Source organism: Sceloporus occidentalis, unplaced genomic scaffold, assembly GCF_023333645.1.
Source record: "Sceloporus occidentalis isolate IW3139 unplaced genomic scaffold, rSceOcc1.0.p SCAF_6, whole genome shotgun sequence".
NCBI lineage: Eukaryota > Metazoa > Chordata > Lepidosauria > Squamata > Phrynosomatidae > Sceloporus > Sceloporus occidentalis.
Window position 1 is genome coordinate 76,145,001 of NW_028316986.1, and position 15,893 is coordinate 76,160,893.

At 41.3% G+C, this 15,893-nt stretch overlaps 2 protein-coding genes across 7 annotated transcripts in view; both read right to left on the reverse strand.

Annotated features, from left to right (window-relative positions):
- Positions 1-7,173, reverse strand: part of PNLDC1 (PARN like ribonuclease domain containing exonuclease 1) — a 32,913-nt gene extending 25,740 nt beyond the window's left edge. For 3 of the 6 annotated variants that reach the window (XM_089530102.1, XM_089530098.1, XM_089530099.1), the window contains exons 1-5: positions 6,826-7,032; positions 3,536-3,590; positions 3,358-3,431; positions 509-542; positions 258-381 (exon numbers count right to left, since the gene is read on the reverse strand). In XM_089530102.1, the coding sequence (XP_089386228.1) occupies positions 258-381; positions 509-542; positions 3,358-3,431; positions 3,536-3,590; positions 6,826-6,901 (363 nt within the window). In that variant the 5' untranslated portion in view covers positions 6,902-7,032. Of the gene's footprint in view, positions 1-257; positions 382-508; positions 543-3,286; positions 3,432-3,535; positions 3,591-5,080; positions 5,193-6,825; positions 7,033-7,101 lie in introns of those variants that run through there. The other 3 variants (XM_089530100.1, XM_089530101.1, XM_089530103.1) reach the window with 3 other exon arrangements.
- Positions 7,174-11,603: 4,430 nt separating this feature from the next.
- On the reverse strand, positions 11,604-14,741 carry MRPL18 (mitochondrial ribosomal protein L18). The gene is made up of 4 exons (XM_089528431.1): positions 14,577-14,741; positions 13,225-13,414; positions 12,232-12,466; positions 11,604-11,814 (listed from the first exon to the last, which is right to left on the reverse strand). The coding sequence occupies exons 1-4, from the start codon at positions 14,641-14,643 to the stop codon at positions 11,728-11,730; spliced, it is 579 nt and encodes a 192-aa protein (XP_089384557.1). The 5' UTR covers positions 14,644-14,741; the 3' UTR covers positions 11,604-11,727.
- Between the last annotated feature and the right edge of the window lie 1,152 nt (positions 14,742-15,893).

A 15,893-nucleotide genomic window follows, 5' to 3' on the forward strand; every position in this document is an offset into this window, starting at 1 on the left:
TTCTAAAATCCACTACATGCTTAAAGTGCTTGACCCAAAGAACCCAAAATCACCTACTTCAGCTGAAGAAGTCAGTTTTCCATACCATTCAATTCACAATTAGATTTTTAAAATATCTTTGTGGGTATTGCATATCAATAGGATTTAAGATTAAAGGTAATCAAAATAAATCTTTCTGAAAAGGTTATTGTGTCTAACCTCTCCCAAATTTAAGTTGTATTTGTCTAGTCTATTTGTAAAATAATAATAAAGCGTACCTTGTTATAGTCAAAACCATAGTGAGACAAGAACTGAATGCTGGATGCTTGGAAAGAAAATTCAGAGTCCATTTGGCCGAATGTTATGGGGAAAAGGAAAAAGTTATATGAATGGGCCACATACCTGTAAAAAGGTTAATCAAAATGACAAATTATACTTATTTATGACAGATGACATCCAAAAGGAAGCCTTAAAAATATAGTTTCCCATCAGATAAATATAATGCTTGAAAAAATAGCTTACTACTTACGAATTTGATGTTTCATGGCAAAATATTGACAAACCTGAAAGAAAAAAAATCACACAAGACAGTCTCATACACAGTGATGCCTCAATCACAAATACTTGGTCTACTACATCACTTATATATAACTATGCTAGAGTCATTCCTACCCTCTTAATAAGGATGTCACATGAGGTCATTTACTGAAAAAGGCTATAACAAACATTCAGATGAAACCTAAAGGCTTTTGGTATTGAATATTGGTACTAAATACTGGCAGTCCCCATAAACGTAAATTGTTTGATAACAGCCTATTTATGAGGACCATGTTACACATATACATTGATTCCACAAGTACTTTTTCGACCCACTTCCTATAATATACTCTAATTCTGAGACTGAAAAGAGATACATACAGATAAAGTAGTTTTTACTCCTGTATCACTAAGTAAACATGGAGTTAAAGGGCGGTAGAGTATTCCACAAAAAGGGGTATTCATATTCTCATTTCATCCCTAGCTTTAATTCTCTGCAGAAGATTCATTTCAATAGCACAAAGACAAAAGGTACCTCTGTTGTTTTTTTAAAAATATATATGTTTCATTACTCTCTTTAAATTCATTAGATATGGTATAACACTCTTAGATATATACTTTGTCCCATCTTCCTTGATATGGACACATCTCATAATATACTGAATGTGCGAACAGCCAGTTGTCTTTTCAGTCTTGCTTTTATAATAATAATAATAAATAAAATCTTTATTTATAGCCCGCCTTTCCAAAGATCAAGGCGGGTTACAATATAAAAACAGTGTTACAATGTCCCCAAAAAACACATCAATTAATACATATTAAAAGATACAAATTAATAACATCCGATCTAGCACGAATGCAAACAGTAAAGGGAGAGCAGGGGCTACAACTGGGACATTAGGGGAAAGCCTGCTGGAAAAAGAAGGTTTTTAGCCCCTTCCTGAAAAGGTCAAGGGAGGTGGCCGAGCGGAGCTCGCCGGGAAGCGAGTTCCAGAGCTGCAGGGCCAAGATGGAAAAGGCTCTCTGTGTTGTTGTAGAGTATTTTGCGTCTGGAACTCGTAGTAGTTGCTTCCCGGCAGACCTGAGTGTGCGGGGCGGATTGTATGGAGAGAGGCGGTCCACCAAGTACCCTGGGCCCAAGCCATTTAGGGCTTTATAGGTAATAACCAACACCTTGTATTGTGCCCGGAAGCGAATGGGCAGCCAATGCAGATCTTTAAGCACAGGAGTTATGTGACTGGCCCTGGAAGATCCAGTGACCAGTCTTGCTGCCATATTCTGAACCAATTGTAGCTTCCGGGAGTGGTACAAGGATTGCTCCATGTAGAGCGCATTACAGAAATCCAATCGAGAGGTTACCAGAGCTTGTACCACCGTTTCAAGGTCCCCCCGGCCCAGGTAGGGACGCAGCTGGTGTATCAGCCAAAGCTGATAACAGGTGCTCCTGACCATCGCATCCACCTGAGATGTAAGGTGGAGCGACGAGTCCAGGAGCACCCCCAGACTGCGAACTGAGTCCTTCAAGGGGAGTGTGACCCCATTCAGGACAGGTGGACAAACATCCATCTCCGGGCCAGGGGAGCCTATCACGAGCACCTCCGTTTTCTCGGGATTCAAACTGAGTCTGTTTTCCCCCATCCAGCCCATTACCGACTCCAGACAGGCATTTAGAGGAGAGATGCCATCCCTGGTCACTGCATCAGTCGGAGACACAGAGAAACATATTTGGGTGTCATCAGTGTACTGATAACACTGCGCCCCGTGTCTCCGGATGATCTCTCCCAGCGGTTTCATGTAAATGTTGAATAGCATGGGGGACAGAATGGCTCCTTGAGGGACACCAGATGTAAGTGCCCTCTTATTAGAGCACACGTACCCCAGCTGCACCATCTGGAATCTACCCGAGAGGTAGGAACGGAACCACTGGAGTACAGTGCCCCTGATTCCTAGCTCCCTCAGGCGTTCCAGAAGGATACCATGGTCAATGGTATCGAAAACCGCTGAGATGTCTAAGAGCACTAACAGGGACACGCTACCCCACGCTACCCCTGTCCATGCCCAGACGGAGGTCATCAACCAGGGCGACCATGGCAGTCTCAACTCCATAGCCCGCCCGGAACCCGGTTTGAAATGGGTCTAGAAAATCAGTGTCTTCCAAGACCGATTGAAGCTGGACTGCAACTGCCCTCTCGATCACCTTCCCCAAGAAGGGTAGCAGTGAAACAGGCCGATAATTATTATGCATCAGGGGGTCTAGGGAGGGCTTTTTTAGCAGCGGTTTTACTATGGCCAATTTTAAGCTGGATGGAAAACGCCCTTCCCTGAATGATGCATTAATTATGCGGTGCACCATAATAGTTACAACCGGGCCCCCCTGAGCCGCTAACCAAGAGGGACAGGGATCGAGAGAGCAAGTTGTCTTCCTAACGCTTCTAAGGCGCTTTTGACTTTTATCACTGCATTTCCATGCTTCCCCTTGTTATGCTGGGAGAGAAACTCCTAAATATGATACTATCCTGTGTATTGGGACTGGTGGGTGGAAAAATAGCAAGTACACAGCACTTTAAAAAAAATTATTGGAAAAAAAGCATGCTGGGGAAAACATGGTATATTCAAAAGTACTATATTTAGATGCTCCACAGCCACTCAGATAATCCTTTCAGCTTGTCATCTTGTAATGTGGACATGGAACTTTAAAATTATCACTAAAGTAGAAAAAAAGTTAAGCATAACGGCCTCTCTGATCCCTTTGTCCATTCCCCTCCCACACCTGCTGTGCTGAGCAGAGTATTGTGCATGCTGCGAGACTTCCACTGTATTTCAGAAACCAGAATTGCTCACCAAGCTGACTCACGGCAAACTGTTGTACGTTCTGTCTGGCTTTTCGATACCACTCAGCAGGGGAATCAAAAAGACTAGAAGAGACAAAAATCATGATGTCCTCTCATGTCTTTGCATGCTCTCCATATTTTTTCTGCAGACCCGTAAGTGGAAAACTCATTTAATCAAACAGGCTTACCTGAGCTGTCTATCTAGTAAGCTTGAATGTAAACCTGTGAATTCCATGTCAAGTCCTGCAAACACAGCAAACAGATAGAACTCATACAAGGACACCAAACTAGATGAAAAAGAAAGGGAAGAGGAATCTAATTGCAACTTTAATAATAATAATTTTTATTTCTATGTCCCTCCTCTTCCAAGGATCGAAGCGGGATTACATCATTAAAATAATACAATGCAACTTAACAGTCAATAAAATACTAATACTGAATTATACATCCCCATTAGTTCCTTAAAATCTCCAAACATCAATTCATATACCATCATACTTAGAGAGTGGGGGTCTTAATCATCATCTCTATACCAAATCTGATGGGAAAGCCCACGGAAGAGATCCGTCTTTAGTGCGTTCTTAAAGGCATCTAAGGTAGTGATAAGACGGATCTCCTCTGGCACACTATTCCATGATTTAGGGGCTGCAGCAGTGAATGCTCTATGGGAAGTTGTGGTTAATTGAGTATTACAATGTTCCAACAAATTCTTCCCCGATGTTCTGAGTGTGCGGGGTGGATTATGTAGGGAGAGGCGTTCCCACAGTTAACTCAGGCCCAAGCCACGTAGGGCTTTAAAGGTAATGACCAATACCTTGTATTGTGCCCAGAAGATTTATTTAAGATCAAATTGCAGTCCACAGGCCACATGTGGCCTATTTGACCCAAAAGTGCATCCTCCACAAGCCACCCTCTTGCTCCTTGAAATTTATTATTGTTAACTGCCCAGGGTCAACTGACTCATGGTGGCCCTGTGGATGAAACATCTCCAAGACTTCCTGTTCTCCACTGATCTGTTTAGGTCCTGCATAGTCATTCCTGTGATCTTCCTGACTGAGTCCATCCTTCTGGTGTGCGGTCCTTCTCTCTTTCTATTGCCCTCTACCTTTCCTAGCATTATTGCCTTTTCTAGTGATCTGTGCCTTCTCATGACGTGGCCAAAGTACAGCAGTTGCCCACCCGATTTTAGCCTTTATAGATCTTATTTTAATTCTTCAGATGCACTGATGGAATGGAACAAGGGAGCTGGTAGAGGAGAACAAGTCTCTTTCTCTCACTACTACAAAACAGATCAAAATTCCTACAATTACTATTACAGTACAACTTTTAAGTTGTGGGTTGTTGTTTTTTTTTTAACATGTATGCTGTACATATCCCATCTAGCACAAATGTTACAAACTCACATCTTTATAACCTATGACTTACAATTCTAAAAGCAACCACTTAGTATGTATGTATTCATTCTCTTAGATAAGAATTGGGCACTTCACCAAGAGTCACATACTATACAGGAATAGATTTCTTTTCCAGTATCTCAATTGTTGCAATGGATTCTGATTAACATGATTCTGATTATGTATGTCTAGGCACATACCTAACCCAGAGAGGCTTTCTGTCATAATCTTGGCACTCCACATCAGTGGCCATCATTTAGAAAACTCTTCCTATCTCTCACCATGCAGTTTGCACACACACACCAAATGATACCACACACTATTCATTAAAGCTCTTACGTTTTGATTAAGAGTGCATCTACACTGTAGAAATGACGCAGTTTGACACCACTTTAATCCCTGTAGATCCATCCTATGGAATCTTGGGATTTGTAGTTTTACAATGTCTTTAGTCTGCTCTGCCAAAGCTAAAAAAAACCCTACAAATTCCAGGATTCTGACCTTCTGATTTTGTTGGAAAGCAATGTCCATCATCCCTTATCGCTGGCTGTGCTGGAGATGTAGTCAAACAATACCTGCTGCTTAAAACATGCCTAGCTCAATTACTTTATTCCACTTTTCTGAAATAAGCTGACCCCACAAATCTTAAGCCTGCCAACGACCATCCTAGGGTGAGTCTACGCTGTAGAAATAATGCAGTTTGGCACCACTTGAACTGCCACGGCTCCATCCTACATAACCCTGGGATGTGTAGTTTTGTGACGCACCAGCACTCTTGGCAGAGCAGGCTTGCAAAACGGCCAAATCCCAGAATTTCATAGGATGGCACCACAGTACTTAAAGCGGCGTCAAATTGCATTATTTCTAGTGTGCAGAGAGACGCAGCTGCTGAAATGAGTTTAAGGCTCTGGATTTTAAACCTAAGCACCAACCAGTCCCACTGAGTCCTGTGGGGGCTTACTTCAAAATAAAGATAAAGCAAAATTGGGCAGTGGTCTGTTATTATGCTGGGATAATAGCTGGGACTTCTTCAGAAGGAAGGATCCAAATAAATAATAAATATTATAAAATAAATAAAAGTCAGTGTGGCCTCGTGGTTTGAGTGCCTGACTGCGAGTCTTGAGAAGGCCAGGGTTAGAGTCTTGTGGTAGAATGGTTAAATGGTTTTACTGGTTCAGAAGTTAAAAAATATAGTGCTAAAAATGAGAGCAAAAGCTGTTATTCCAGGTCATGTCAAACATTCTGTTTTGGAATGTAAACAATTTGGAAATGGCTCCTAACTTAAAATTTTAACCCAAATAAAAAGAAGTACTGCATAAACAGTTTAAGGACAGTGAAACAAAACAAAGAGATAAAAGACTGATTGACGTGGGATAGAGACATATGCCAGGATATCCTATGAATATACAGGGGGGTAAATGTTTAATTCAGTGTAACCAATGAAAATGTGATTTGTAGTTTCCTTTGTTCAAAATATACTATAAAAGCTTGGTTCGTTTTAGAATTGTGGTCCCAGAATTTTCATTTGGGAAGAATGCTGAAACTAAATAAACTAAGGCCTGATACAGACAGGCCAAAATAAAGCTGCTTCGAGTCACTTTGCAAGTATGCTGTTTACGATACATGCATCCTAAGAGTCCAGAAGCTTTGGTGCAGCTTCTGGCCTTGTAGGATGCAAGCATCGTTTAAACAGCATACCTCCAAAGTGACTTGAAGCAGCTTTATTTTGGTCTGTCTGTTCGGGCCCTAAGTTTCCTTTCCAATCGACTCCTTTGTCTCCCTGCTGATTTTGGGTTAAAATTCTGGTTTTAAAATAATCAATAACAGTCTCAGCTGGGGCCATGAAACCTCACTGGGCGACCTTGGGCAAGTCACACTCTCTCAGCCTCAGAGTGAACAAACCTTGAACACATCTTGACAAGGAAACCCCATGACAGGGTCTCCACCAGACAGAAACGACTTGGAAGGCACACAACAACAACAACAAAACAACAAGAAGAGCCCCACTTATGAAGGTGGTGTCTTCCTTCCTCTCCCCAGCCCCAAAAGCTCTTAGGAAGGGCTCTTCCATTTGCCTTCCTCACCAACAAAGTCACAGCCAAGAATGAGTTCCTGGAGCCTGGGCAGCTTTTCCTCAAACTCCCCCGCTCCCACATCCATCTTTTCTTCTTCTCTTTCTCCTTCTTTTTCTTCTTCTTTGCCTCCCTTTTCTCCTTCACCCCTCCTAAGGGCTTCTGGCCTAGGAGCCCCAAAGAAGCCTGCTCTCAATTTGGAAAGACTTCCCTATCAGGTGGTTGCATGGCCCTCTAAATTCCCTCCCTCCCTGCTGCTCCTGCAGCTGCTGCTTTTTATAGGCCTACCTTCCCCCCTCATTTAGAGGGTTTCTGGTCTGTACAAGAAATGGAGGCTATTGGAGAAGAATAAGGGGACATGACCCAAGGAAAGCTAAAAACAGCCATGGAAATAGAAATCTATGCTTCTCTGTCATGCTCAAAAGGGAGAACATTAAAGAAAAATGGAGGGACATCACCCAAGGGGGGAAAAAAACAGCCATGGAAATAGAAAGTCATGCATCTCAGTCATGCTCGAAATGGAGAACATTGAGGAAAAGTGGAGGGACATGACTAGGAGAAGCTAAAAACAATCATAGAAATAGAAATGCATGCTTCTCAGTCATGCTCAGAATGGAGGACATTGAAGAAAAACGGAGGGACATGACCAAATAAAAGCTTTTAAAAAAACACTTATAAGTGTGAATTTTTGCTTTTTAGTCATGCTCAGAATGGAGGATATTCAAGAAAAAATTGAAAGACATGGCCAAAGAAAAGTTAACACCCATGGAAATGTGAATTTATGCTTCTTAGTTGTGCTCAAAGTGGAGAACATTGAAGAGAAATGGAGGGACATGACCCAAGAAAAGGTAAGAACAGCCATGGAAATAGAAATTCATGCTTCTCAGTCATTTCAAAATGGAGTGAGAGGGACATAAATATGGCTGAACTTATGCTTTCTTGCTTTCTGCTTCTGTACATGGCTTTGCAAAAGGATCAGTGGTTACAGTAGACTCATAGAATAAGCTACAGAGTAAAGTGCATGGGCTATGCACCCCTTCCTTCGCCAGAGCTTTGAGAATACAATGCTCTCCCTCTGCTGTGGCCTTGAAGGGAACAGGATCATCCTAGCAAGTATCTCTTTGCATTCCAGACTCCAAGCAAATGTAATGCCAATAAGAAAGTGTGTGAACACTGCATGGACAGTGAATGCAACCAATCACTTGATGTTTAGACAATAGCCAATTAAATAATAATAAATAAATAAAATATTTATTTATAGCCCGCCTTTCCATAGATCAAGGCGGGTTACAACAATAACAGTACAGAATAAAAATACAATCCACAAAACAGCAATTATACATTAAAATCACATGCAATATCCAACTAGCATAAGATGTTTACAACAAATAATGACAGTGAGGGGGAGGAAGGAGGCTACAAAGGGAGAAAGTTAGGGGAAAGCTGTTTGGAACAGGAAGGTTTTTAATTCCTTCCTGAACCGCTTAAGGGAGGTGGCCAAGCGGAGCTCCACTGGGAAGGGCGTTCCAGAGCAAAGGAGCCGAGATGGAGTAGGCTCTACGCGATGTTGTGGTGTATTCAGAATCTGGGACTGTCAGCAAATGCTTCCCAGCCGATCTGAGTGTGCGGGGCGGATTATATGGGGAGAGGCGGTTCTCCAAGTACCCTGGGCCCAAGCCATTTAGGGTTTTATAGGTGATAACCAACACCTTGTATTGCGCTCGGAAGCGAATGGGCAGCCAATGGAGATCTTTTAATACCGGTGTTATATCGGTGCCTGTGGTATAATCATGTGTGTACTAAATAGCCAATTAAGCTAATGCTACGTAAACAATGAACTGTGTTTTGCTATAAAAACTTTTGGAAATGGCTATTGGGCGCGGCAGCCATTTTATCACTATCTGCTGGTGTGCTGTCACCATGGCCAATCAATAAAGTGCGTATTGCCTATGGACATTTCGGGTTCTCGTGTCTCACTCAAGGACACTCCTTTCAAATGAACATATTGGGAATGTTTCCCTAACAAAATGACTAAAGAAAAGCTAAAAAACACTCATGTAAATGAAATGCTTCTTAATCATGCTCAAAATGGAGGACATTCAAGAAAAACTGAGGGACATGAGTCAAGAAAAGAACAGTCATAGAAATAGAAATCTGTGCTTGAATGGAGGACATTCAAGAAAAAAGAGCTAAAACACTCCTAGAAATGTAAATTCATGCTTCTTTGTCATGCTGAAAATGGAGGACATTTTGGAATTCCTCCTGGACCGAAGGCCAAAATGGAGGACATGGCCTGGAAAAGGAGGACTTTGGGACATCCTGCAAGAAAGCTACATTCAGTCTCTAAGGCTTTTGCCACATTGCAAAATTCATGCAGTTTGATACCGCTTTAACTCCCAGGGCTCCAGCCTATGGAGTCCTGGGATTTCTAGTTTGTTGTGGCATCAGAGCTATTGAGTTTGTTGTCGTTTTTGATTTATGGTGACCCTAAGGCAAACCTATGGCAAGTTTCTTCAGAGGAGGTTTGTCATCGCCATCCTCTAGGCTGAGAGAGTGTGACTTGTCCAAGGTCACTCAGTGGGTTTTCATGGCCGAGTGGAGATTCAAACCTTGGCCTCCACTGCACCACACTGGTTCTGAGAGAGAGAAGGCTAAATATCTCACAAAATTACAAATCCCAGAATTCTATAGCATTGAGTCAGGGCTGTTAAAGTGAGAACCTTTAATAATCTTTTTGCAGAAACAGAAGAATCAAATATTAACTGTAGGTTTTGAAAAATAGTAGGAATAACTAAGAGATAGAAGTAGGAGAAGTTGGACTGGATGGCTGGCTATAGAGGTTTCTTCCAACTCTGTGATTCTAGATGTGTTCCTGGACTGCCTCAACAGAAACTTTGCTACCAGAGGCACAAATAACATGGAAAGAATAGGGAGAGATTCCTTCCTCACCAAAAAAGAGAGAGGAAGAGCCATTCAAGCTTTCAGCAAACTTTTTATTCAAAATTAACAATATACCTATGTGAAATGAAACCAGGTCAGATAAGCCTTGAATAAGTAAACAAAAGCATTTTGAATCTTCTGTTTATTTATTTTGAATCTTCTACAGATCACTTGAAAGCTTCCAAAATACATCAAGGGATTTCTTTTCTTATGATTTCCATTTTGGTGGCAAACTATAGATCAATGCTTTTCCAACATGCCAGGCAGGCTAATCTGTTTTCCATTTTTCTTTTCTTTACCTTGCGGGTTGTAGGTAAGCATATACATACCTAAACTAGAATCCCATTCTCTCCCAGGTGAAGCTTTACTGCATTGTTTGTTGCAGACACACTGCTGCAACCGAACACCAGAAGTCTGCCTTTCTCCAGTCCTCTGCCACCATCCGACCAATGCCAGATGCGCAAAAATAAAACAAAAACCTAAACCAAACCAATCCCCAACCCTGCTGGCTAGAGACTAGACAAGAAAAGAACAGGGGGCTGGGCTCCTGTAAAGACTTTGTAGGAAGGAGCTTATTCATCAGAGGCTTTGTTAACTGAAGTATACGTTTATTTTTATTTCATTTTGTGTGTGTGTGTGTATAAACATCTACACACATAACACAATCACATTCATAAAATGGAGCTGCTTTGGGAAACATATTTTATATCAGATGTGTGCCAGTATTTAGTAAGTAATCCTGGTTACTGTTTTCAAACCCTGGTCTGAAAAGATAGATCCAAAATCAAGTTCCATAGAGTTCCCTGCAATTAGGATCTCATTAAGTCCCAAACTATGTATGTTGGCTCAGAAGTACCCACATGAAATGCAGTAAGCACTTAAGTCTCTTTGGCAAATGGTAAATAAACTGGTAAAAATAGTCAAAATTCAAAAGATGTATACTTTAAAGGCACCATATCCTGTTTGATCTTGGAAGCTAAGTAAAGTCAGCCCTGGTTAGTACTTGGATGGAAGACCACCAACAAATACCAGTAGGCCTTATTTCACAGGAAAAAGTTGGCAAAATCACCTCTGCACTTTCCTTACTTTAAAAATTTCTATGAAATTCATGGAGTCGCTATTAAATCAACAGGCAAATTGATAGTGATATATTGGAATCTTGCGTGACTAGAATGGAGATTGCCTAAAACTATTCAATTGTATTTGAGACAATTTACTGTCCTTGTGTCATATCATGTGGGGATGTGGAGTGGTGGCTCCTTGCTGGCTCAATGCAATCCGATTTAGTAATTTTGTATCAGAAACATCTTAAATATTTGCAAATTGCAAATAAGTTATGTATTTTAAGCTTTACTCTTGCAATCTGGAACTTAACTAATAGTCAACCTAGTTATATCCTGCATACTTTTACTGAAGATGAAAAATTATAGCCGAAAATAGACAAATATTTACCATCTATCTTACGATGGTCAGAAGATCTTAATACCGTACTTTAGCCACAAAGTGTGTGTTGTACAGATACCAACTCCAAGAAAATATTCTTGGAACATAGAGCCAGTTTATGTTAAGCCTAGTTTACAATCCTCTCTCTCTCTCTCTCTCTCTCTATATATATATATATATATTTCTCTTTGCCTCTTGTTTTCCTTTTTCTAGAAGAAGGGGTACATTATATTTGAAAGGGCTTATGAAATTTATTTGAAAAGAGAGCAGGATCCTGTCAAAGTGAGAAGGAATACACCTGTTTTGAAATCCAACTAGCTGCATGAGTTGCCAGGTGAAGTCCACTTTTAGGTAACACTAGCCAAAGAGAAAAAAGAAAGAAAAGAAGACATCAACACCACTCCATCTTTACATTTTTATTTATCAAAATGAACTTTAGTATTATTAAAGCTCTGAAATAGATTATTGTTATTTGCTCTGCAAGGGTAGAGCAGCCGACAGTCTATTCGAACAGTATTTCTCATGGTCTTCTCATGGATCTTCGATTTGTTCATAGATTCTTCGCGCCTCTTTCAGAATAATACCACCTTCTGTCATAGCATTTTCAAATCTTTTGACCTGTTTTTGTTTAAGACAAAAGAAACAAATCAAAACCTTTATTCAGCCACTTAATAGCATTTTCTTTTGCATAAAACATGGTTTTTCACATTTCTTACTGCATTTTTTTCAGAGAAGTTTCCAACCTCTTGCATAAAATACAGTATTTCTAATTGTAAGACTATGAACCAAATGCTGACATCTAGCACTCCTAACAAGGAGAGAAACTGTTATTTCCATCATCTAAAGAAAGAAGGGTTATAAATCCAATAATTAAAGGAGCAGGTAAAATAATTACCATTACAGCCAGACCACATCTTGCTGAAAATACAGCTGTCCTTCAGCTGCGGTAAGAGGATGAATTGTGGGATGAACTGTATGTTGACTTTTTAAATTAACAAAACCCTAACCCTTCACCCCCGAAAACAATCTACTTGCCGAATCAGCACGTTTTTCCCATGGAATTGTAGCGCCAAAGTCCACAAGGCCAATTCCTGCTTCAAGACAACGTTGTGCTAGCACACGTCCTACATTCTCACATGCTGACAAGCATGATGTACTATGAAGGTGTTTCTTTATGGCCCACTCCCGGGTGGAAGCAGAGACTACAATGTGACCACTACAGTGCTCAACATAGGCCTCCACATGCTTCTGTGTTCGCACAAGTCGCAACCTGAATAGCAAACCGAGAAAAATATTATCATGATTTTAGTACAGAAATCAGAAACAAATTCTCATTGCTGCTGACAAGTTCTCCTGTGAAACTAATTTTAATAAAGAAACATATGCCTGACAGCCTGAAACTACAGCTCAGAATAGTTGCATTACCCAAAAGCAGAAAATATTGTGAAGAGAATAATAAACCCTAAAACAGGTGAAATTATGGTTTTAGTATAAGATTCTCTAGATTTGCAAAAGACAGCATTGGATAAAATGAAACTTCTTCTTTTTTGTTACTGTACATCTTCAAGTCATTTTATATTTATGTCAATCCTAAAGTGAACCTAGAGCCGGTGTGGTTTGGACATTGGACTATGAGTCTGGAGGTCAGGGTTTGAATCCATGCTCAGCTATGGAAAGCCTCAACCTTTGAGAAAGGCAAAGGCAAACCCCTTTAAACAAATCTTGCCAAGAAAATCCCAGGATAGGTTTGTCTTAGGGCCACCATAAACTGGAAACAACTTGAAGGCACACAACAACAAAGTGAACCTATCACAAGGTTTCCCTGGTATGTTTTTTTGGCTTTGCTCTCCTCTGCAGGTGAGAGGCTCATGGTTGAGCAAGGATTCAGATCCTGGTTTCCCAGAGTCCTAGTCCCACACTGAAACCACAACACCACTCTGGCTCTTATTTCTTTGTTAGCAATAAATTCACAAAACAACAACCAGATATTGGTAGAGCTCTGCTGTTCTATATTTTTTCCTGACATACCTATGCCAATATTCTCGTTTTGGCCATGTGGTTTTCCAACCCCGCTCCTTTCTTGCCACACCCAAGCGTTCCAGATTACGTGGATTCCGGTTAGTGAAGTCAGGAGCTACAATCTCATTTTCTCTTGTATCCACTTCATCCTCAGCAGATGGAGTAGCAGAGCTGGGAATAGCAGAGCTGCATCTAAGCCCTTCAAAGGAATAAAGAAAAATACATGACATGGGCGTTTAAAAGATACTGAAATCCAAACTCATGGACATATTACAACAACAACCCCTTTCGTTATAAACAACCCACCCCCTTCCCATTACTCCTCTAATTAAAACTATATAATAGAAAAACCACTCTATCAAGCCTCTTACATTTGTATTTTTCATTCTGTACCTTTACACACTACAGTGGATCCTTGTTATATGCTGGGTTTTGGTTCCAAGATCATCCGTGTATGCTCAAGTCCCATTACATATAATGAAATAGCAAAATGGTGTCCCTTATAAAAAATGGAAAATCAAGGTAAATTTATACTTTTTTGGAACATTTTAAAACCGCGTATGCTTAAATCCGTGTATAAAAAATCAGTGTATAAGAAGGGCTGGCTGTATTATAATAGTATTTGCTGCTGTTGCTGTGTGTTCAAGTAATTTTTGACTTATGGTGACCCTAATGCCAACTTATCATGGGTTTTTTTCATGGCAAGTTTCTTCAGAGAGGGGTTGCCATTGGCATCTTCTAAGGCTGAGACAGTGTGACTTGCCCAAGGTCACTCCAGTGGGTTTCATGGCTGAGTGGGGACTCGAACCCTGGTCACCACAGTCATATGCTGCATCCAGAAATAATCTGGTTTGCCCCATGTAACTGCCATGGCTCAATGCTATGGAATCCTGGGAATGGTAGTTTTATGAGACATTTACCCTTCCCTTTCAGAATGCTCTGGTGCCATGGCTGTGTGCGTTTCTGACTTATGGCGACCTCGTCACAGGGATTTTCTTGGCAGGTTTCTTCAAGGGAGGCTTGCCTTGGCCAAGAGGCTGAGAGAGTGTGACTTGCCCAAGGTTGCGCAACTAGTTTTCCATGGCTGAGCTGAGGCTGTATCCACACTGCAGAAATAATCCGGTTTGACCCCACTTTAACTGCCCTGGCTAAATGCTAGGGAATCCTGGGAACTGTAGTTTATTCTGGCACCAGAGCTCTCTAATAGACTAGGCTAAATATCTCGCAAAACTACAGTACCCAGGATTCCCTGGCACTGTACCATGGCAGTTGAAGCGTTCTCAAACCGGATTATTTCTGCAGTGTGCAACATTAATGTAAATAGATCTCAATTTCAAAACCAAACCCCAAGAGCTGCGTACCTTGACCGGCTTCCCGGAGTCCCCTGGCCGTAACTCCCAGCCGCAAAGCCGGCTTCCTCAGAGCCATCGCTCTTGGAAAAACGCGGCCAGGGACTGGGGTATAGCTACAAAACACCGGAGAACGCCATCTTTACTATGGGAAGGGCGTGCTTCATTACGTCGCTACGCACGCCAGAAAGGACTGGCACGCGCAAGTTTGACCTTGCTTCTGATTGGGCCCCTTTTCTGGCCACGCCTCCTTCCCTCTAGAAAGGGCCAATGAGGCTGCATCAGCGTTTCAAAAATAATCCACTTTGACCCCCCCCTTTAACTGCTGTGGCTCAAGGCTGTGGGATACTGGGATTTGTAGTTTTGTGTGACACTTAGCCTTCTCTGTCAGAGAGCTCTAGTGCCATAGCAAACTACAAATCACACCATAGGATTGAAACACAGCTGTTAAAATGGTGCCAGCCTGGATTATTTCTGCAGTGTGGATGCAGCCAAAGCTTGAACGGAACTGTAGACTTGTACATTTTAAAATAGAGAAAGAGTGTATTCGCATTGCACAAATAATCTGGTTTGACGACACTTTAATAACTATGGCTCAAAGCTATGGAATTCTGGGATTTGTAGTTTTGTGAGACATTTTGCTGTCTCTGTCAGAGAGCCCTGGTGTCACAACAAACTACAAACCCCAGGATTCCATAGCCTTGAGCCATGGCTGTTAAAGTGGTGTCAGACCAGATTATTTCTGCAGTGCAGATGCACCCCACATCAGTGTCTACTTTCCAGATAACTTTTCCCTTCTGTCCCTGGAAGGAATCGCAATGAAATCTGCCCTTTAGACACAAATGGAGGAATCGAGAATATTAAGAGCAGAGCGGAGACAGAACAAACGCAGCTGCTGCGAAACCTTGGATTGCTAGAACTGCTGTCGTTTGCTCTCCTGCAGAGGATGTTTAAAAATGGTTTCTGAAATAAATAGCAGACATGAATTACTCATTCAAAGATAGAGTCTGTTAGTCTGTATAATCAGTATGTAGAGAGAACTGGTAGACTAACCCTTTGAGACTAACTGAAAGAAGTTGGCAGCATGACCTTTCACAGACTTAAGTCTACTTCCTCAGATCATGCATATGGACTGAGGAAGTAGATTTTAGTCTACGAAAGCTCATGCTCTCAACTTCTTTCTTTCAGTTAGGTCCAAAACACACTGCAGATATATTCCAGTTTGAGACTGCTTTAACTGCCCTGGCTTGGAAATTCTAGAAAATGTAGTTTTGTGAGTCATTTAGGTCAGAGAGCTCTCTTGGGCCACAATAAACTACAGTTCCCAGG

Excerpts from the sequence above, each read along its gene's own strand:
- MRPL18 (XM_089528431.1), bottom strand. The coding sequence starts at position 14,643 with ATGGCTCTGAGGAAGCCGGCTTTGCGGCTGGGAGTTACGGCCAGGGGA. Across the intron at positions 13,415-14,576 it reads ACTCCGGGAAGCCGGTCAAG|GGCTTAGATGCAGCTCTGCT; the intron begins GTACGCAGCTCT and ends ATTCCTTTGAAG. Across the intron at positions 11,815-12,231 it reads GGGAAAAACGTGCTGATTCG|GTCAAAAGATTTGAAAATGC; the intron begins GCAAGTAGATTG and ends AAACAAAAACAG.